Source organism: Onychostoma macrolepis, chromosome 10 (assembly GCF_012432095.1).
Source record: "Onychostoma macrolepis isolate SWU-2019 chromosome 10, ASM1243209v1, whole genome shotgun sequence".
Classification (NCBI taxonomy): Eukaryota; Metazoa; Chordata; class Actinopteri; order Cypriniformes; family Cyprinidae; genus Onychostoma; species Onychostoma macrolepis.
The window spans coordinates 22,882,296-22,906,311 of NC_081164.1; the positions used below are offsets into that span (position 1 = coordinate 22,882,296).

At 35.1% G+C, this 24,016-nt stretch overlaps 1 protein-coding gene across 1 annotated transcript; it reads left to right on the forward strand.

Moving 5' to 3' along the window:
- The first annotated feature begins 1,488 nt into the window (after positions 1–1,488).
- Positions 1,489–23,823, forward strand: pitpnb (phosphatidylinositol transfer protein, beta). The gene is made up of 12 exons (XM_058789647.1): positions 1,489–1,613; positions 1,736–1,837; positions 4,318–4,348; positions 6,955–7,100; positions 7,357–7,448; positions 7,945–7,952; positions 9,441–9,515; positions 9,606–9,689; positions 12,710–12,787; positions 12,882–12,992; positions 14,410–14,532; positions 20,287–23,823. The coding sequence occupies exons 2-12, from the start codon at positions 1,818–1,820 to the stop codon at positions 20,335–20,337; spliced, it is 819 nt and encodes a 272-aa protein (XP_058645630.1). The 5' UTR covers positions 1,489–1,613; positions 1,736–1,817; the 3' UTR covers positions 20,338–23,823.
- Positions 23,824–24,016: the final 193 nt, after the last annotated feature.

The following is a 24,016-nucleotide window of genomic DNA, read 5'->3' on the forward strand; positions in this document are numbered from 1 at the left end:
AGAAATCTGAACATTAGTATTTGTATCTTACAAGGCAATAAAGTCAGGATTAGTCACTGAATGAGTATTTTAGAGTGCAAATGATTTCTCAAATAAATGGAAGTGACGTGTGATAATCAGTACACTGTAAAAAGTGATAAGTTGACTTAACTTAAACAAATTGAGGAAACCCATTGCCTTAATTTTTAAGTAAATGATAATTAAAAAAATGAGTTAATTGAATTGTCAAGTTCACTTAACTTTTTTTTTTTTAATTATTATGTATTTAATAATTTTAAGGCAACGGGTTTCCTCAATTTTTTAAAGTTAAGTCAACTTTCACTTTTTACAGTGTATGCAGAGATAATATATTGGAGTATTATCCGACAGAGATCCGAAATCTTATCGGTTTTAAGATTTCTGGGCCATGTCGTTTACATATCAGTATTTTGTGCAGGTGAGTTATTGGTTCTTAATGATTCAATAAGAAAAACTGACAAATTTTGCTGTCATTCTGCAAAATGACTAGAAAAAAGAAGCATAACAAATCTACACAAACAAATGGTTTTTAAATACATTATAATAACATGTTCCTTGTTATGCCTTAATATGTTATTTTTAGTACCATGGTATAAATAACAAGCGAACGTTTTTGTATACACTTAGCTGAATTTATTTATTTATTTTTCCTGATTATGATTATGTGAACCCTTTGATCTTGGACTTATAAATCAAACACCAAATATAGTGTTCCCATAGCTCAAACAATAGAGCTTTTGTTTTAGCAAAACCAAGGTCATGGGTTCAGTTCCCAGGGAAAGTATGAACTGAAAATGGGTCAAAAACGAGATGTCCCATGTGTCCGCATCAAAATAAACATACAAAAGTCAATTTATATACATAGAAAACATATTAAATTCAAGTGCTTTAACATTTCAAATACCTTTTTTGAAAATAAAATGTCAAAATATGGGTGAAATAATGTTCCGTTGTCATCATCAACATATATTTATGTCAAAATGAAAGAACTTATTCTGACCTAAAATATAGAAAAGGAAAGATCATGCTAAATTTTATTGTATTTTAAATGATTAAAACATCTTGCTGGCAAATGGTAAAACCTAGTGGCTTGAAGGATAGTGGCAAAGTGACAATTAATTTTTCTTTTAATGTCATAAAAATATTATTGTTCTACTGTAAATATGCCTGACAAGAGTTTTTGGTATGTAAAATGTAATGTCTTCTGTAAATCATGGTAAAAAATATATTAAGTCATTATTTTTGCTTAGAAAAAAAATGAACAGAACACAAATGTACAAAAACAAAACAACAACAAAAAAACTATTAGTTTTATATAAATAGTGTGCGCCAAATGCATAAATGTAAATAAATCCATGATATATAACAGATAATGAGGGGATAAAAGGATCAACAGGTGTACGGCATGCTTGTAAACCTTCAAAAGTGATTAAAAGCATCCCAAAATGCATCTCATGAAGTTGGTTGATAGCTGTCCTGAAGAAGCTTAAATATAAGAGAATGGCCCTCTTCACTCCTATTTGTGTTTTTTCCTAGTTTTTTACTTTAGTGGCAAATCAGAAGTTGTGCCACTTGATCCCATACTCATGGTATAGGTTAGTAGGTTACTTTTTGTAAGAAATCGATCAATTACATGAATTAAATCCCACATACACTTTCAAAAGCTCAATGGTTTATGATTCTGTACATCCTTTCTAAATCCATGTCGTTTGTAAAGCGCATCGCCGGCTGTGTGGGGCGGAATCACGTGGCTTGTGACGTCGGCAGGCCTGCGCGCAGCCGTAACCGGTGTAAAGAAGATGGTGCTCATCAAGGAATAGTAAGTGCAAGTCTTGTTTTTCCAACTTTCCAGCCAAACATTTTGTTTGCTTACGAATTACATATAGTAAATGTGTATCTGCTGGTTCTTGACCACTTTTGGAGGGTGAAATGTGGACACGCGGAGGTGGACTTTCTCCCGGGAAGTGCGCGAGACACCGGCTCGCGCATGAGGCCCAGCTTTAGCCGCGCTAGCATGTAGCGTTAGCATGCTAGACTAAGCGAAACCACTCGCCATTCATTTTCAACGAGAGGTGCGTTAGCACGCGATGCTATTAGCTGATAGTTATTAGCCGTCAAGATTAAACGGCACCAAATCTGATAGTTCCCTCAGACTGGAGATAACGAAATAGTCGTTGATTTATACCAGTTTATGTTCTCAGAAAGTGCCTGATTTTGACGTTAGCGGATTTATTATCACAAACAAGTTACTTTGTAGTAAAAACTCGCTTTTTAGTGATTTTTCTTTTCTTTTGCCGGTTTATGGCATTATTAATGACAGCAAAACCGCTTAACTGTTCAGCAACTTTTGAGTAAAGTCTGTCTGAGTAAAACTTTTCAGATTATATCAACAATTACCTTAGAAATATTGAAATATTGTACTATATCATACTAATTTAGTTTATCATTTAAATAAACCCAAAGTTCATGTTTTTAAACCTGTTAATGGTAGCAGGTTGGCCTGTGTAATTGAAAAGTGTTTAATGACGATGATAAATTACCCTCTGGCTTGACAACACGTTTGGTTCGCCTTGTTAACCACTTAATCTAATTATATTCACTCGTGTGACTTTGGTTATTTTTAGGCATTTTCTGTTTTAGACATTCTTTGATGCATCCGAATTGGACTTAAACGTCAGTTTGACAGGTGACTCCCGTTTATATGGGCCTGCAGTCATTCATTTCCAACCTGTTCTCGTTTCCTTCCAGGTTTTATCTTTCTGTTCCCTAGGGATCTAGTTATCACATTTTAATTAGGTTCTCATCTGTTGCACAGGACATGACATGCCTGAAAACAGTAGCTGTATAGCCTTTAATCTGAGAGATCGGATCAAGATTATGTCACAATGTGCCACCTTATGAAATCCAGCACCTTTTAACCTTCTCTGAAGGTTTGGACTCAGAGTACCCACCCTTTAGGTTTGCAAGAGAATGCAAATGTGAGCGATCCTAGTCACGTTGAGCAGCAATGCAACACGTTTGCATGGGTTTTATTCCGGAAAACTCGCTGCCAAAGTTTCCAGCGTTTTCTTTGCTAGGTTTAAATGGTCAAATGTACTATAAAAATTCAGTCTGTCGTAAGACATCCGGATTTCTGAGTCATTCGGTGGGTAGGAGAGCATTTTAGCCTCTTGAGGTTTACAGGGGAGTTTCCATATTGAGGAAATGTTGAGTATTATAGAAACTGATGTTGGTTTTCCTTTAAGAAGACTGTTTATATGGATGAAATCTGTAGTGTTTTGCCTACCCTGTCTGTAAATTGATCATTTCATTATTTTCAGGATTGGCTCATATGGCAGGGATTGACCTTCAATAGATGGACGGTCGAAGGATGTTATTGAGCAAAGAGCAGAGATTGATTTGTCTCCACTTGGTTTCGTCTCATGCGACTTTTACACGTTATTTAATGTTCCTGTGTCAAATCATGCTTCCAAAGAGCTCTCAAGACGAGCAGTGAATGTTTTTTATAAATGTATAAAAGCTTACCTTACAGTAGGAATTATCATTACTTGTAGTAGTAGAACAACATGGTCAAGGATGATTATTTGTGCGTTTGGCAGCAGTGTCTTGTGTACATGCTTGTAGAAGAGCTGGTGGCTCACAGGAAACCAGGTTTGCTTTTGAACTGAATCATGTGCTGATCTCATTTCCCCTTTCTCACCCCTACTTTACTGTCTTTTCTACAATCCTGCTTTCAAAATCCCCCAAAATGTAATTTACTGTAACTAAATTGTATTGTGTGTGCATTATGTCTTTGAATATTGGGATCAGCATCAACTATTGAAATTGGTTGTTCACTACAAGTGATAGACAGACATCTAAATCACCCAGGCTGATTATTCACCTGGTATTTTACAGTTTGAAATCATCAGCATTTTCTGGGGTTTTATATAATATAATATAATACAATATGTCATAAATGGTTATGTTTAAATCTGTGTTTATTTATATATGTATATTTTATAATATTATTAAATCTATTTGTTCAATGTATATTTTATAAATAAATGTGTTAAACTAATACATTAATATTTATAATATTAATAACATCTAGTGAGAGCAAACGAGAAATTTGTTTCATTAATATATAGTTTTTTGGCATTGCACTGAAAAAAAAAAAAAAGCCACGAAAATAAATGAAAGTGTCTTATTAATATATCAGTGGTGGAATGTGTTCTTTTTAACTGCATCAACTGTGTTTTCTGTATTTTTGGTTTATTATTATTATTTTAAATAATTGTTCTTGTTTTTTCTTTTCAGTCGTGTGGTCTTGCCATGCTCGGTGGAAGAGGTGAGTACATTTATTATTTTATTTAGTTATTTTTTTACACCCCCACCCCCTAAGTCCTAATAAGTTAAAAAAAATGGACTGTAAATGTGCAGCATCACTTTGACCTTGAAAACCAGCATAGACTCTCATTTTCTGTGGTTTAATAATGCTGATGGGTTGTTAGTTCCATTAGCGGCATCAGTGGAGTTGGACAGCTCCATCTGAAACATTTTTCTAGAGTTCAACATCACAACAATCGCATAAAACCCCAGTGTTTTGAACTCGTCTGGCTCGTCGAGTATTTGATCTGAGCAACAAGGACAAGATAAAGCATGTCATGCATGTAGAACACGCTCGCCCTCGGGGAACATTTGAGTCTCGTGCTGTTCTGAGAGAAGCAAACTTGATGCTTGCTTGATTGACATTGTTTGATATTTTGCATTTAGGATGCTGTTGATTCGTAGCATGCACGTATAGTCAGAAGTCCTTTTGGAGCCTGACAGCTGTCAAGCAGACTGTTTTTAAGTGATCTGAGTTGCAGATGCCTTCATATGTGATACAAGGATCCTCTTTCAGAAAAACACACTCTAGGGCTCTGTTCCAAAACTTAGTGAGCTGCCTGCAGTGCATGCATGTTATGGCATCATAGTTGCACACATCACTTTTACATTGCAACAAGCTAAATGGGAAAATAAATCCAGATTGTGGAAGACACTAGAAAATTTAAAGTTTAGTCAAAATTCTAGTTTAGTAGTTTATGTAATTTTTTTTTTTTTTTTTTTTTGGTCTTTATTTTAAATGTCTAGCAGTGTTATTTTGGTATCATTAATGATCACTATTACAATTTTTATTTTTTTAATGTTTTAAATTGATGTACTTTCCATTTTCATTGAAATTTTAGTAATTTTGTCATTTTTAGTATTTTTTTTAAATATATAAATAAAAAATAAAAAATTAACACTAGCTTTTCTAATCTTTTTGTATTCTGTCTGTTTTCTTTTTATTATACAATTAACAAAAGCAAAAAGGCCTCTAACACTAGCTTGCGCTCTGTTTTCTTTTTATTTATCATATATTTTTTTTAAAACGTGCTACGTGTACTGTTAAGCTAACTGAGACTTGTTATAGCACTTGCATATCATTGTTCTTTTGTTGATTTTGATTGCTTCCATTGTACTTATTTGAAAGTCGCTTTGGATAAAAGCGTCTGCTAAATGTAAATAAGATTTTATATATATATATATATATATATATATATATATATATATATATAAGCTTTTATTTCAGCTTTAATCTTAGTACATCAAGTTAAACTAATGTATTTTATGGTTTTAGTTACCTATAATAACCCTGTTCCAAAACCTAGCTTAACTATTCATATGCATACATCTACATCAGTTCCCTGTTTGCCTTTGTAAAAGTGGTTTTACTATAATGTCCCTCTAAGGCATCAATCAGTCACACAATGCAAAGCTTTGTCTTCATATCTGGAACTGCTGGAAGGGACGTATTTTAATTATACGAGAGCTGTTCAATTCCACAGATGCTGATCTGAGTGTGTTTCCTATATGAAGTCTGTAGGGTTTGTGTATTCATGCATGTGAGATCCACTAGTACTAATTTTAAGTGATAAGATAAAATAAACTTCTTTTAAGATGAAAATCCAAGAGGACTTTTTAGGAGTGCACTAGCATAAAGAAGACCTCAAAGACACGGACAAAACCAATGTTATTTTAGTATCAGAGAAATACTATTATAGTTTTTATTCATATTCTGAATTAGTTTTTTATATTTCTCATTTTAATTTTAAAGTGAGAGACTTTTTTTGTGTCTTGTTTTTGTCATTTTAGTATTTTGTTCATCTGTACATTTTCTGTATAGTTTCTATTTTAACTTTTAGTTGTTTTAGTAGTACATCAAATTAAACTAAATAAAAATGTTGCCTTGACAGCTAGCTTAAAATGTTTATTTTATTTTAATGTATATTTTATTTCAGGCAACCAGGCTATTATAGTTAACCTGGATCTAAAATAGTAATAATAATTAAAAAAAATTTAAAAATCATTACTTGAAATAAAATAAACGTTTATATAAATATTCATATAATTAAATATAATAAATAATATAATACAAATATAAAAAAATCACTTCAGCTAGTTGTCAAGGCAACATTTCTCATTTTGATTTAGTTTGACTTGTACTAAGATTAATGTAATAAAAATGACTTAAAAAGTATAGGAAAAAAGAAGGTACTAAAATGACGGAAACATGGAACAAAATTACTAAAACTTTAAAGTTGGGAAGAGAAAAAATAAATAAATAAATAAATAAATAAATAAATATATATATATATATTCAAAATATTAAAGAAAACTATAAAGTAAAAAATGTCATCTCAATGATACTAAAATAACACTGTAAGCAACAACTTTTTTATGGTTTTAGTTAACTATAATAGACCTGGACTAAACACCGGGTTTTTTTTGGGGTTTTTTTTTTTTTTATCTCTTGGAGATCATAGAGAGGTCAATAGTCACCTTTGATTTGGTATTGAGTTTTTAGTGTGGTTGTATCATCTCTTACCATCTGATCTATCAAAACTCACCTTTTTCTCTCTGCCGTTGCAGTATCAAGTCGGACAGCTTTTCTCGGTGGCTGAGGCCAGTAAAAACGAGACTGGTGGAGGAGAGGGCATTGAAGTGCTCAAGAATGAACCCTATGAGAAGGAAGGCGAGAAGGGACAATACACACACAAAATCTACCACTTAAAGAGGTAAAAATGAGTAGTTTTATTCTGTACGCCAAGATGAGTTCACCAAACTTTAATAGTTTTGTCAATTTTCTGTAATTGCAGAAATGTTTTTTTAATTCTTGATTCTAACACCACCTACGGTTTAGTATTGTCAGATGTGACGCATCTCAAGTGTTTTGCAGCACATTATCAGATGACAAACCATTCAACTTAACGCGAAGCTGTAAATAATTACTCAGGCTTTGCTTCATTGCTCTTGTGTTTTGCGCTCATCCAGTAAAGTGCCAGGCTTTGTGAAGATGATCGCACCAGAGGGGGCGTTAGTTTTCCATGAAAAGGCCTGGAATGCTTATCCATACTGCCGCACGAGTGAGTGGAAACCTTTTCATCCGTTATACCACACAATCCGTCACTATCATGTTTTTATTGCATACGACAATATGTAATGGATTACATATTGGCATAGACATCATGCGTATACAATGTTTTTTTGATTGTTTCACAAAGTTCTCACATGTTCCGTTTGGTAAAGAATTAGGCCGGAAACATACTCGGCAAGAATGCAAACGCAGACATGAATACTCACCCAGAGCAAACCTAGCTAAACCCTGTTGTTTTTAGCAAACATTAAGTTGGTTAAATGACTGAGACTCGTAGTGTCTAATACACTAAGGCGGCAGTGTGTACTTGACTTGCATTATGAATTGACCTCTGACATATTTCGTAACAGTTTGCATTCTTCTACTCAAGAGTATGTTTCGGGCCTCATTTGTTTTGGTCTGTTTTGACAGTGGAAATATGAATGGTTTATTTGTCACCTGATTATTTTTCTTTTTATTTTTGCATGCTGCTCCATTCTCCTCAGTTGTGACTGTAAGTACAAACACTAGCTGTCATTATGACTGTTCACTCAACTTTAGTGCATGATCATTTACTATGAAGTGCCTGCAGTTTGGAAAAGTTGTATTTGATCGAGTCAGACATTTAATTGATTCTAAGCATGTGAGTTGACATACTGACTTATAAACTATTCAGACATGCTTGTAAGTGTGTGAATGTCATTGCATCAGATTAAGTGTCTGTATCTGCATGTCTGTATAGTTTAGTGTTTATTGTAACTTGTTTTTGTCAACTTTTGTTTGTAAAATGCACATGTGCCATCTTTCTGTTTGATAAATAATTATTTACTTGTACATCTAAGTGTGGCTTAAAGGAATAGTTCAGCCAAAAAAGAAAATTTGCTGAAGATGTATTCACCCTCAGGCCATTCAAGATGCATTCTTCACTGGAACAGATTTGGAGAAATGTAGCATTGCATCACTTGCTCACCAATGGACCCTCTGCAGTTGAATGGGTGCCATCAGAATGAGTCCAAACAGCTGATTAAAAACATCACAATAATCCACAAGTAATCCACACCACTCCAGTCCATCAATTAATGTCTTCTGAAGCCAAAAGCTGCATGTTTGTTAGAAACAAATGCATCAAGACATTTTTAACTTCAAACTATTGCTAGCAAAAACATGAGTCCTCGATCCATAATATTGCTTTCTTCAAAGAGCACGTTTTCTCGTCTGAATCAGGAGAGAAATATGCACAGATCAAGCACTGTTTATAAGTGAAAACAGTCCAAAAAAACTCTAAACAAATATATGTGGATTTTGATATGGGAGGACAACAGGAGATGGACTTTAATGGTCTCATTTTTTTGGTGATGTTTCAAATTAAAATGAATAATGAAACACGTAATTAAAACGTAATAATGGATGAGATTTTTTTACAGACACGCATCTTTTTGGTTTATTGCAAGATGTTAATTGATGGACTGGAGTGGTGTGGATTATTGTGATGTTTTATATCAGCTGTTTGGACTCTCATTCTGATGGCACCCATTCACTGCAGAGGATCCTTTGGTCAGCAAGTGATGTAATGCCAAATTTCTCCAAATCTGTTCCCATGAACAAACAAACTCATCTACATCTTGGATGGCTTGAGGGTGAGGACATTTTTAGCAAGTTTTCATTTTTGGCTGAACTATTTCTTCAAGTTTCTGAGTATGTTTTGGGACCACTGTATGTGTGTTTATTTTAGTTCAGCACACCAATCATAACGTCAGTTTACCTGGAACTTGGAGTACAGCCTATTTACTTCTTGTTTTCTAGGAACTCGTTCCCTCCAGCATTAAATCCAGTTTAAAAACATGCGGTTTGGACCGCTCTAAACTTGTTGGACCTCAGATTACTCTTTAGAAACATTTGCATTGCATGTGCTGTTAAACCACAGTTTAAAGTGAACTCATGCTGCTGTTTGTGATAAAACTACATTTTATTGAATGTAAACATCACTGTATCTTCTCCTCAGAACGAATACATGAAAGATGACTTCATGATTAAAATTGAAACCTGGCATAAACCTGACACGGGCTCTTTAGAGAATGTGAGTGAGACGTTTCTTTGTTTTTTGATGTTTTGAATCCATCTGTAATCTCATGCTCAAGCTGATATGTTTTTTTGTACCCAATTACAGGTACATGATCTGGATCCCACCACATGGAAGACGGTGGAAGTCGTGCATATCGATATAGCCGATCGGTCTCAGGTTGAACCTGGAGTGAGTTCACTATATATCAGTCTAGAAATGTTCTGATCTCATTTGCACACATTCTTTGTTTACCCACTTTGAATATAAAGCTTATAGTCCATCCCTGCTGGTCATCCTGTGGTCAGCTGGCCCTCAAAAATGGACTATTGATATCCAACACGTGGTAACTAATCTGCATAACCCCGCCCTCTGCTGCAAATGCATTAAGCTGTTTTTGCATTAGAGGTTTTGGTGTGATGTTCCTCATTTGTGAGTCCTTTTTGGATAAAATCACCCATTATGAGACCATTGGAACTATTTGAGGATCATTTAGTGTTCAACCATTGTGCCTCTGTTAATCACTCATGCGTAAATGCTTATCGGCTGATGCAGATAATCTCAAACTGGCGAAATCTGATTCATCCACTTAGTTTAATATTGTGTTTTACGTAATATTCCCTGCACAAAACGTGTGAGGTCAGTGAGATTATTTTTTTTTAATTTTGTTTTTGAAAGAAATTCAGGATGCATTAAATTGAAGTGTCAGTAAAGACATTTAAAATGTTTCAAAAGTTTCTATTTAAAAAAAAAAAAAAAAAAAAAAAAATGCTGTTCCTTTGAACTTTCTATTCATCAAAGAATCTTGAAAAATATAATGTCAAATAAATGAGGCCTTGGTGAGCAGAAGAAACTCAAAAACATTAAAACTTGCTGACCCCAAACTTTTAAACAGTAGTGCATGTACTTTGTAGCAAGACAGCACAGCACTATTTATCATATTACTATGTCATAAAATTGTCTTAATACAACAAACCCCTTTGTTGCATGCTGTTTGTTTGCTTGTAAGTATTAGTGTATCTATTGATTAGGTTCATACAAACAAATCACAATGTCACAAATTCCTCCTCCTGTAGCATGCAAATTTAGAGTCAATGTTTGCCTAAAAACATGCACATTAAAGATCCACCAGAAACAGCACTTTTAGCCAACTGTTTCCAGTGTGCTGTGATTTGGGACGTGCTAATCCTTATCCCGCATGCTATTTACGCTGGCTAGTGTGTGACTTGTGATTCAGCCTTTAGCCGGTGTGTTACATAAGACTGGATTAGGGTGACATGACATTAGAGCGTGTGGACCATTGCCCTTCTAACCTGCATTACTTGAGGTTCAATAGTTTACCAAGAAGGCAGCTTCTTATCTTTATCTACTGCAGGGAGAACTGAACCTGATGTAAGTGGCAAAGTTTACTGCACAATCTGGTCTGTTTGAAGCTGTAGACATCGCTGCTAAAAACTCGAGCCTCAAGATCAAACAAACTAGCTGCCAGTGCCATGTACTAGCAGACACGTACACTGCGTCAAACATCAGCTGCTTTAAATAAGTCCAAATGCGTTTCCATGTGACCTCATTCTGGCTCTGTGCCGAGTGCATGAATACAGCTGCGTCCGTTTGACTGGAGTCCAGCATCATGGTGTGTTGACTAACAGGAGTGTGTTGTTATCTGCTCCTCTTCATCTCCCGCTGACCCGCTCACTGTAGAGGGGCGCTGAAGTGACTGCTCCTCCCAGGCCCCAGCGCTTTTATGCTTCATATCTTTAATTAGTTAAGTGGATCAGTCCTGGTTCAGGTTAATCCTTATTCCCATATGTTCACGGTACTTGGCGCCGAGGTTTGAGAGATTAAAAGGTAGCGTGCGAGTGTGCGCACTAGTGTGAAAAGACGGAAATGATGGGAATTCCCAAACTGGAGGTGGTGGGAAGGTGTTTTTTAAGATAACCTGTATTGTTATCTTTTCAGACACCTTTAGCAACTTATTTTTTTCAAAAAGCACCTACTGACAAATCAAGCAACTCTCTGAGTGATCATTATATTTTATAGTATATGAAATTTACATTAAAAGCAATCTTACTGACCCTAGACTTTTGAACTTTTTAATCTCACCATAAATCTAGCGACTCTCAAGGAATCATTTAGCACTCTTATTTATTTATTTATTTATTCATTCATTCATTTTTTTCATGTATTTCTCTTCACACACATACACAGCTAACTACAAGTCTAGCGACTCTTGAGGGATCATTTCACATGCACACTGGTCAAAAGTTTGTAATTTTTTTAAAATAGTTTTGAATGAAGTCTTTTATGCTCCCTTATGCTGTTTGTATTAAGAATATAGTAAAAACAGAAATATTATTGCAATTTAAAATAACTATTTTCTATTTTTAATATACTTATATTTTCTATTTGCTTACATATGTTAGGCCTGGGTTTTGACACAAATTTCACGAGTCGATTCAATATCAATTATTTTGGATGTATATCGGGTACAGTACATGCCAAACTAATGCTGTAAAATATACATGAGTCAGTTGGTACTACATTACTATAATATTGAAGGTTAAAATTGACTGATTTGTTAAAATTACGCTTAATGAAGTTTTTAAAGTAAGTTACAATTAGCCTACATAATATTTCTACTTCAATTAGTTTTTTTGAAATATAAACATAATGGTGGCAGTCATAAAAACTTGGATTTATTCAAACATAAATAAAAAATTGAAGAACAGTAAATGAATGTTATATGATGCATGTATTTAGCAAAACGCCCCTCTCTACAGTTTATTTTCTTCACTTTTTATTTTATCTGACTAATGCGTTTATGATCACCGAATATGTTTTTCTGAGGTAAATGTGACGTTACATGACATTGTTTACAAGCCGTTATATTGACGTCTTTGCGCGGCTGAAACACTGAGCGATTACATGAGACAGGATACGGATTGTAAAGTTGCACTCTCTTTTAACTTGCCTTCGAATGTTTAGTCATGTTTATTTTGTGCTGAAACTGGTATTAATGTGGAGGAGATGATCGGTTCACGTGTGCTATCAAAAGTGGCCATTTTTACTTTCTGAATGTTCCTGGTAATTTGTAATAAATTAATGTTTTGATTTTATAGTTTTTATCAAAATAAAATATCCATCTCTGAAATTGCATCTAAGAAATATTAACCATAAAGAAAACATAAGTGACCCAGTTGTTGTTCTCGCAGGATTATAAACAGGATGAGGACCCAGCAATCTTTCAATCAGAGAAAACAGGCCGGGGACCTTTAGGACCGGATTGGAAGGTGAGTGGCTGTATTAAATTAGTTAATTTAATGATTTTTGTTTTTGTTTAATTGAGTTCCATATGAAGCCCATGTGTGATTTCTCCCCGAACAGAAAGAGCTCTTGGCTAAGCCGGATGCCCCTCGTATGTGTGCATACAAACTAGTCACCGTCAAGTTCAAGTGGTGGGGCCTTCAAACCAAAATAGAAAACTTCATCCACAAGGTAAGAAACGACACCCTATGATGAGAAAAAGTTCAGAAGCAAGCAAGAACTTTATATTTTATTCTCCCTCAACACATACAGGACACAAAAAGAGATATTTAGTAGTCCAAAGTGCCCCTTTTCATGCCCATGTGATGCTGTCATGCTCCAAAAATTACAAAAAAGTTCCATGGTCTAAAAAAACATGTGCATATACACTACACTACTAGGGATGTCAGATTTCCATGATCGATCGTTGTTTAAATTAACAATCAGTTAATCGTTAACCTTAATACTGCTAAATGCATCTTCTGCAGTGGTATATATTCACCGGCATGACAGGATGTGCAAATGCCACTCAAAACGCAGGCTTTCTCACCCGAATTAAAGGGGGTTTAGTCTAAATAAAAGGCTAGTAGCAGGACTGTAAAATGAATAGATGTGATTATGATCATTTGATAAAATGAAGAGAGTGCGCCATAGTACAGATCATTCTACATTGTTGGCTGTTTCAGATCGCTGAACGCATCTCTTTAAATGGTTTCATTGTGCTCGCTGTTGTATTTTAAAACACAATCGCAATGTTTGCAACTGACATTATTGTCATTTAAAATAAAATGATCCCATACGTAACTGCGGCTCGTGGGGCTGCGCCGCATTGTCAGAGAACCTCTTCTATCGGCGGTGCTACAGAAAACACTGCTGCTCACATGAAACATTTTAATGCAAGTATGACACAAGTGAGGTACAAAGCTTTGTTTACAAGATAAATAATGGGTCGGCAGGCAAATGTTACATCGTGACTGCATTTGCATTCATGCTGTTCGCTACCTGTACATTTAAAGCCATACGCGGCTTTATGTTCTGTTCTGCCGGTTGGTCACGAGTTTCCAGTAATTTAATAATATTTATTAGAGATGGGATGATACACCTACCTCCCGATTCAATACTATCACGATACTTGGGTGAAATATCTGGGGAAATTATAATTAAACATGACTTAGTTACTACATTTCGATACAAAATAAATTTATATTGTTTCTTTTTTTTAATGTACTTTTAAAGTTTGGATCACATTAAAAGCGTAATTTGTACGTTAATGTTATTTTTCACCAAAGATCCAGCCCTGTCACTCACAGCCATTTGCACGTGTTTTGCGCATGAGCCGTACACACCCCAAAATTAAACTGCTTAATCGACCATCGATAGCTTTAATCGATTAATCGTTGACATCCCTATACACTACATTACATTACATATACAATTTTGAGGCGCGTTGTGCCAGATTTGATCCTAGTGATATAAAACATTTCCTATGTGTCTCTTCATTAACATCAAACCTCAAGTAATGCTTCTCAAATTTTAATGAGTTTTGAGATGTTTTTTCCCATCTCACAATGCTTTGCAGTAACAGACTGTATTTTATCTGCGCTTGCAGCAAGAGAAGAGAATCTTCACCAACTTCCACCGTCAGCTCTTCTGTTGGATTGACAACTGGGTGGAGCTCACCATGGAGGACATCCGCCGGATGGAGGCGGAAACGCAGCGAGAGCTGGAGGAGGTGAGAATGACATTTGCACAGAATTATGGTCTGAAGCATGAATATTTTCCTCAATTGCATTTGCTCCCACCCATCCTAGGCAGACCTCCTTATTCCCAGCAGTCCAGATCATGAAACGCTGTTCTTTCCACTGTTTTTTTTTCTTTTTTTTTTTTTCTCGGTCCATTTATGAATGGTTTTTAAAGGTCAAAGGGTTCATTTCTGTGCCTTTAGTATCAGAATATGGAATTGCTATCATTTAAAAAAAATAATTAGGCTGATTTAAATGTCACAAACCTCTCAATCTAGTTTAAAATTGCTTTTAAATAAAACTCTAGTTTTGAAAATAATGACTTGCCACAAATAGTTGAATTGGGTTCATTGAGCGAATGTCATCGTCATTCCAACTGATTCAGCAAGTGAATTGTCCAAATGATTTACACTCATTTTAATTCAATTTGTGATATAATTTTAGTTCCCGACAGTGTTGTTTTAGTATCATTAATATACTATTATAGGTTTTGGAAATATTTTTAATTTTATTTTTATAATTTGTTTCTTTCATTTTTGTTAAAATTGTAGTAATTTTGTAAGTCATTTTTATTATTTTAGTGTCTATGTAGGTTTTTATTCACTTTTAAATTATTTAATTAAATTTTAAAAAAGTTAAACTGAAAGAAAATGAGATGTTGCATTGGTAACAAGCTGAAATAAAATATGGGAACTTTATTTCAGTTAACTTTTTTTTTTTTTTAATGGTTTTGGTTCAGATAACTGTAATAATCCTGGATTAAGTCTATTCTATATAAAGATAACAAGTGAGTTGTCCAAATGATTGAGGCTAAAATAGTTGATTCATTTCCATTTGAAATTGAGAACACTAGTTGAATGCAATTGCTGTTGTGTGCAAAGTTTTGGTAAAGAAATCATGAAGAAAGCTTTAGTTTTATTTAGTCTCTTGTCATTAAATTTAGTCTACAGAAAAAATATAAAATAGCAGCAGGTCAGTGCGCTATTGAGAAACACTGTATTCATAGTATACATCTACAGTCTGTACATCATCAGCCTACAGTGCGCATTTGTACAGATTTTACAGCGTAACATGGGCGTTTATAAGCGGAATAAAACGTTAGTACCTGTGATATTAGCACCAGGGGTCATTATTTGACTGTAGACGTAAAATAGTAGTCGCTGAATGTAATCCGGCTTCTGGACGTTATTGAAGGGGTTACAGATTTGAGCTATATTGGGTTTTTTCCCCGCTGGTCGCCGTTGGCAGCGTGCTCATATTCTCTATTTTCAGTTGTGTGTTTTTGTTGAACGCACCCCAGCTCAAGTGTATAGTATTTGGCCCAGATTCTTTCCTCTACCCAGTAAATATGACGATCCAACGGCACGCAGTCTCTCCAAACTCTGACACGCTCTGTGATCGCTTTCAGCATGCAGCCAAGGAAAACCACAAACTCCTCACTGCCTGGGAAATATCGATCAGGACATTCTCATCCAAATCCCGAAGGCGTAGTCGCTTATTAGTTTTATTCTGAAGCGATGGTTGGCCAAGACCAATAAAGTGATTCCTTAACTGTCAACCCATCAGTCAAGTTACGAGTTATATCTTTCTCCTAACCAGTTCATCTGTAATTGCCTTCAGTTGTAAAGGCTGGCATTAATAAAACAAGCAGTATAAGTAGTAAAACTTTATATTAAACAAACAGTTTTTTTTACACCGCTACTATCCAGTTGCCAAGCAGAAAGTATGTATTTGGACTAATATTTGACGAATTAAGTTTACTTTGGCTTTGCCGTGCTTTACAGAAACCTTCCAGGGTATATATTTTTTCAAAACCTCTTTTATGGAAATGATGGTGAATATGTTTCCAGTGAGGATTATGTCAACGTTAACCCATTCATTGCCTCTTTGCTGACAGTCAACCGTTAAATGGGGGGACTCTCACAAAAGCAGTTCTAAATGCATCACATTTCTCCCTAAAATAAAGAAAAGAAAGCCTATTTTTAATCAATAGCTTGTAATGGGAATAAATAATCTAATTCACTTTTTTTATATATATTTAAAGTATTTTAAAATAATAAATATATATATATATATATTTATTTTAAAAATCATTTACATGTTAAGATTTTTCAGTAAGGTTCAGTAAATGTTAAGATTTTTTAAATTAAGTCCATATCAAGGTGGTACTGAAATTAAGTGTTTTTAAATTAGTTGATTGCAATTTATATATATATATATATATATATATATATATATATATATATATATATATATATATATATATATATATATATATTTTTTTTTTTTAGTTTAATAAATTAAACTGATTACATAAATTTAAAAATTTAATAATTTGTAAAAAAAAAAAAAAAAAAAAATTGATTACTTTTATTTCTTATGCATCTGTTGTGGTCATTTTATGATTATTTTAATTCATTTTTATGTCAACAACTTTGTATTACCATTGTGTATGAAATGTGCTATATAAATAAACTTGCCTAGGTAGGTTGAATCCTTTAAAAAATGACTTGGCTAATTCTAACCGAGATTCCCTGAAATATGCTTTTCATGTTGTGTTATTGGCTATTTTGATGTTTCATAACATTTTCCTTCCAGTTGGACGTCAGCAAGTGGTAAGGTTGCACCTAACGGCATGTTTTTTTTCTAGATGCGTCAAAAGGGGTCCGTACGAGGCACGACAGCAGCCGAAGAGTAGCCGAATCCTTTTTAGTAACACGAGGCAGGTGGAGAGACTCCGTAAGTGGTGCGGGAGGAAAGGCGGCCGCTCCGTCGCGCATTCTTTCTCACGTTCTTTTCATCCGCCGCCACCCACTAACCCATCACTTCACTGCCTCCATTTCAGCTAACCGCAACTAACTTTTCTTCTGGTGTTCTCCTCTCAGCTGACGGGTGGACGAATGTAACCCGAGTTAAAGTGTTAGTCATTTCAGACAAACTCTTGGCTGAACCGCCTAATAGCGTTTGCTCGGGCCAGAGGAAAATAGTGCCTCAACGGCGTAAATTGAAAGCAGGTGTTTGCAGCTCCTTGAAAAAGCCTCATCTGCAAGTTCTAATGGTTTTAGACTCCAGTTGAAAGGTAAAAGAGGTTTTTTTTTTAGGCGTTCTTGATGCTTAAAGCAAGTGTGGTGGCCAATGCCTGTAGCTTCCAAAAGCAGCGTTCTTCTGTCGAGTTGTTGATCTTCTCTCTAAATGGAGGCAGGTTGCGATGTTTACAGGAGCAGCTGCAATGGCCATCTTTTTCTTTTCCAGTGTTCTCGTCCTGAAGGGTTAGTGCATACAAAAATAAAATGCCATCATGTCGTTCCAAACCCGTATGACTGACTTTCTTCCATGGAGATGTTTTTGAAGAATCTCCACACTTGTTTTCCATACAATTAGAGCACACAGTAGCCACAGGCTATCAAGCTGTGAAAAAGCATCATAAAAATACTTTGTGGTTTATGTGAAACTATAAGATAGCTTTGTGTGAACGAAATAAATTTATTTTATTTTAATCATTGCATTGCAGGTTTGAAACTTTTTAATTCTTAGGAAAACTTCAAAATGCCAAAAAACAAAAATAAATTTCTTAAATGTAGTTCGATTCCCATTACATTTTTATATATAATTTACATTTTGCATTGCGGTTGTGGAACTTGGTTATAATGTTTCATTGTTATGAAAATGTCACAATACCCCATAAAAATTTTGATTCCCATAAAAAAATACAAAAAAATAAATTCATTTTATTTTTGCATGTAGGAAATGTTTCAGACAAGTTTTTTCATCACATAAAAGGTATCATTTGACTTTGACTTGTAATATAGTGCAAGTGTTGTATGGACTACTATTATAGAGTTTTTGCGAGTTTGACAGTCATTATATACTTTCAAACAAGCATCTGAATGTTCTGCTGAAGCTTTCTTTGGTGTTCCACTGAAGAAAGAAACTCGTTCAAGTTTGGAACAACAAAGGATGACACAACATTAATTTCTGGGTGAAATATTCCTTTATTTTCGTATTGGTCATGTGGTTTTTGTCTGCTCGAATCTTGTGTTGATCTTGCAGCGTCTGTAAGGCAGTTATGAAGTTGATTTTATAGACTTTCTTCTCGAGAGAGAAATTCAGCGTCTGTTGAGAGTCAGAATGGAGCACAGCCGCTTCATATTTGTGTTATTCTCCCTCCCTCTGCGTTTGGCTCTGCCGTAAAATGATCTGGAAGAGATGAGACTCTCCTCGACCGCTCTTTCCAAGCGTCTCTGCCCAATCTTGTGTTTTTTTTTTTTGTTTTTTTTTCCTCCTCCATTTCTCATTTCTCCTCATCGCCCCATTGCTGCTTCTTTGTGCTGTGTTCTTGATTTCTAATCACCGCTTTGTGTTTGTTGATTTTTCCAGAGTATGTTTGTACTCTGTGCATGTGAGTGTGTTTCTGCTCTCTTTGATTTGAGTGAATGTGCGTTTGTACACGTGAGTGTGAAAAAACCGCCTGCCGTTTCTTGAATTCACACGGTGTCCTAACCAGGCACGATGATAACTTAATGCTGCAGTGATGCGACAATATCCAGCTTAATTAGTGGTGTTTACTAAGGCGCTATTAATGTTAGTTATACTTGGTGTTATTGATTCAAACAAACCCCGTATTAAACTTCAATATGTTAATAGCCCCTCATTGTTTGTGATTCCTCAAATCATCTTGCATCTTGTTTGTAATTCCTCAAATCATCTTGCATCTTGTTTGTAATTGATTAGACTTATAATTTTCATCTTGTAATAAATCTGACATACTATCTAGAGACTTGAGGGTGAACTCTTTTGACTTAAGTCAGTAAGAAACCACCTAGAAATGTGCCAAAAATGTAACAACCTTTATTTTAGTATTATTTATGAACTGATATATTATTTAATTTGAATTAGATTCTATTTTTAGATTTAGTTTTCTTCATTTTAATTAAGATTTTGCTGATTTTATTAGCTTTTTGCATTTTTATTAGTTTATTTAATGTTTATTTAGTGTAAATTTTATTTGATTTCAGTCTTAGTTTTATTAATACTTTAATAAAAGTGCTAATAATTTAGTAATTATTTTATCAATTGCCAAGGCGATATTTTGGTAACGCTTTACAATAATGTTTCAATTGTTAACGATGCTTATATAGCTTTTTTAATTTGAATGTTAATTTAAACACACAAATAAATAACTGAATGAATAAATAAATATTTTTTTTTAATCAAAAATTTTATCTGTTAGCATTAGTTAATGCACTGTGAACTAACCTGAACAATGTATTTTTTAACATTTAAGAAAATAATAAATGCTATATATGTTGCTTATTTTAGCTAATGCATTAACAGAGTTAACAAAAATTGACCTAATTGTACAGTGTTGCCAACATTTCCCATTTATGATTAAGTTTTTAATCTAATATTTACATTTTATTTTATTTCGGCTATGTTTCAATTAGCACAAATGATTTCGAATAGTTTTCGTTTTAGTTGACATTTAACACCACTGTAGACAAACACCATGCATTTTCTTAAGAATATATGTTATATGCAACCAGTTGAAACCAAGCAACCAACTAAATGCATCAACTTGAATTGGCATTGTAGAGATCGTTACATGATAGGTCACTTCATTTCGTACCTGGTTGGGACAAAAATGTGGAACGATTCAGCTGGCTTCAAACATGCATTGAAAAAGCTGCTTGAATTGTTTTTTCCATGTTCTTAACGGTCACTGTTTTCTTGTCCCATTCTCATAGCTTCGTAAAACTGGTCAAGTTCGAGGCACCAGTGCTGCTCACGAACAATGAGGCTAAACTTCAAGAATCCAACCACGACGACACTTGACGAAAGACATCACCGCAACCAACCAAACCGGCCAGTGGCGGCGCCGCCGCCGTCCTCCACCAGCAGACTGCAGAATGACACAGTGATCAGTAGTACTGTACTCGCACACCTGCCGACAGGGTGGACACGCATCACGCTCGACCTGTTTTTAGATTCACGCAGGTTGATCCTGTGACTTTTACCACTTTGTTAGAAACATCAGAGTATTGCTGTATGGTTGTGTTATTCTATTTTAGAAACAAAACGGCTTAATTTTGGCAGGCATCGGACCAATTCTTTGTGTTTTTGTTTGGTTTTATCTGTTTGTAATGGTTCAGATCTTTATTTTCTTGTCTGTGTTTAGTCTTTCCCCCAGATGAAGCATTTCTTTTGGTTCCTTAAAAATCCTAATCACGTTTTAATTAGTAGATTGTCATTTGGTATCAGCGTAGTCCTGCCTTTCTAAGTAAAATTTGTGATGCTACTGCACGGCATGCACATTTGTGCAAAAACACACGTCCACCTCGCAAAACCTTTTCCGCGAGTGGCTTTTGCATGAGCTCAGGCATGTTTTTAAGAGGGTCTTCATGTTCTTAAGACACTTCGCGTGACGTAACCCCTCAGGACTCTTCAGGTTCTCCTCACCAAAATCCAGACTAATTACCAGAGCAAATTGCCGCTGCTGCTTTTTCTTATTTTTAAAGTCGCTTTAGGACAGGCAAAGTGCTTTTATATCGCTAATCTACCTGTAACGCTCTCAGGGTTCCCACGGTCTTGGAAAATCCTGGAGATATCAGGGAAAAATTGTGATTTCCAGGCCCGGAAAAGTCTCGGTTCGTAACAAGCTTGCATACATGAAATAATTTACCTCAGTAAATTATAGAAAAGCAAAAGAAGTCATTTCACTATCAAAGTTGCAATGCACGTAAACCACGTTGATGTTTAAAAGCTGAAGTGTGATGATTCTTGTATTTGATCTCTAAAGTTGTGAATCTAAATTGCCATTTCTGAGGTGTAGCTACTTTTCCAGGTGGATGAATCTCTGGTTACTGACATGCGAACAGTGACTCCTCTCTGGAATCCTTGCGCACATTATGCAAATGTTACTGGCGTTGTCATGACAACAGATTTAAATTCGGTGTCACTACACAGGCACAGGCAGTAAGAGATTCTACTGCACAAGTCTCATGGTTTTAGTGTGCACTTGAATCTTTATTGACCAGTCCTGCAGCATTTTTGCTTTTTAACAAAAACGGACAACCTGAAATGTTCTACAATCGACATGCTGTCCCCAAAACCTTTCTTTAATGAAATCATAAGGCATAAATTGATTTATTTGTATAGTGATTATTGCAATCTCTGCAAAATGATCGATCAGAATGTGTGGGAACCCTGAGCTCTGCACCTGAATGTGTGTGTAGATGCCTCAACAGACGCTTAGGACAAAGAGGAGAACTTTATAAATGCATTTTAAAGAGCTTGATATTTGTATAGTTTCTATATCGTACCAGGTCGGAGTCGCAGTCCTCCTCGTCTCTGGCCGTCCTGCACCAGCTCAGATCATCCAGCCTAGCAAAAAGAGTCTCTGCTGTTTGCACTTGACCCGCAGTGCAAGGCTGTTTTATCTTCATGTTTATTAGTAACAGGTTTTTAACGTGTGCGGTTCTCTGTCCCGGTCGAGAGGAGACCGATCTGATTTTTATCACATATTGTGGCCAGTGCATTCGTTTTAATAGTTGGGCTTTCATGGACAGCTGACGGCCGGAGTTTGCGCAGTCGCACGCAAACCAGTGCCTGATGTCTGCGTTGAAACATGCGATCCTGTCGCATTGTGATTGTCTGTAGTTAGAATTGCACATTTGTGATAGTTTTCAAGCCTGAACGTGGTGTACAACACGTCTCTTCTTGATTTGCGTGTTTTGTTTCTTAACGTCCCTCTCATTTCAAGGTCCACGAATGTTCACGCAATCATGCAACCCGTCAGGTTCGGCCTCAGCGGCACCTTTATGGCAATCGAGACGACGTTGTCACGTACCTGTGTTCCTCTTCTCAGATCCGGATGGGAGGACGTCAGGTTTTGATTTTTGCTTTTTCTTATGTTCTCTAGATCATAATTGAGCAATCAGTGCACTGACGTCTGTTCTGACATACTGTCTCGAGTCTCACGGATCATGTGGTTTACTTTTGTACACGTACATGGCTTTTAGGCTAGCGGGGACTGGGATGGGCAAGGGTTTCAGATAGAATGAATGAATCATTTTGTAATCGAAGCATAACTGCGCACTTGGAGAATCTATTTGGGGTTTTTTTTTTTTTTTTTTTTTTTCTTGGGGAATTACACAGTGCTGTTTTTCTGTCTTTTTCTGATTGTTTGTTTGAAAATCAGGGGAAATATCAGTGAATGTACAATGGTGTGATTTTATTGTTTTTTTTTGTTTTGTTTTTCCTGCAGCTTTTGAATTGGTTATAAATTTAACAGTTAACAGTATATCTAATAAATTTCGACACCAGTCATTCTTGGTCTTTTATTTTGAGTTTTATTTTCACTGTGGATTTGCATGCTTTAATGTGTTGCCTTTAGATTCAAGTCGACAGAAGACCTGTAAGCATGTGGTAATTTTAAAATGAAAGTATTTAGGTCTGGAAAATCATTGAAAGGTAATTTTAGGATTAAATATTCAATAATAATAAAATATTAGTCTGAAGGTGTTAGGATCTTACATGCTTTATTTTATTTCTGCATCTGTAATTTGTGGTCACAAATGTCTAAATGTGAATTTCTTCTAGTTCTCATCAGTGTTTGTTCCTGACAGGAGCACTAGATGGCACTGTTCCGCTTTGCCAAAGAAACGGGGAACAATTTCTTATAAAGACCAGAGGGACCTACAAAATAAGTCTTATGGCTTTCCATTTATTATCCTTTTATTAGTTTAATTTCTTCAGTCATACCTATCAATAAATGGCCACTTACATTTCACCATAAAACCTTTCAGTAGCCTAATGGTTGTATCATGCCGTAGTGGGTTTGCAGGACACAGTCTAGGTTGTAGTATAAGGGTTTTTATTTCTACAATTTTGTAATCACTGTTCATTAAAAAGCTTTTGTTGTAAAGATAAATAATTTGACCCATGCTGCAGCAGTGAGTTCTAAAAATACATCACAATCACCGGTTACTTACAGGAAATTAACCCTGAAGACACATTCATTATCTCTGGCTGCCATTCGTCACAGCTTGAAAATGAAGCCTGTTTCATGCATCTGCTAATTTACTAATTAACTGCTGCATATTTACTACAGTATCTGTGTATAAAGGAATATAGCTGTTTTACATATGAAGGATTTGGGAGTGACTGGAGATTTACACTGATTTGTATTTATTTCATATTGCATTTAAACATAAATTGCTTAAATGTATAACTGTGTGTAAATAGATCTAGTATTTCACACGTAGAACAATTAAATACCATCTAGCACTGATGCATATTTCTTGCGAATTTCTATGTACACGTTTTAATAATGCGTAAATTGTGGGAAGAAAAAATGATCCCAGTGTAAAAACGAAATCTATATCATCTACTTTATATGTACATAATTTAATACCAAATGAAGATTTCTTTAATACCAGATGAATAATTTTTTATTCGCTATCTGTGTTATTGATC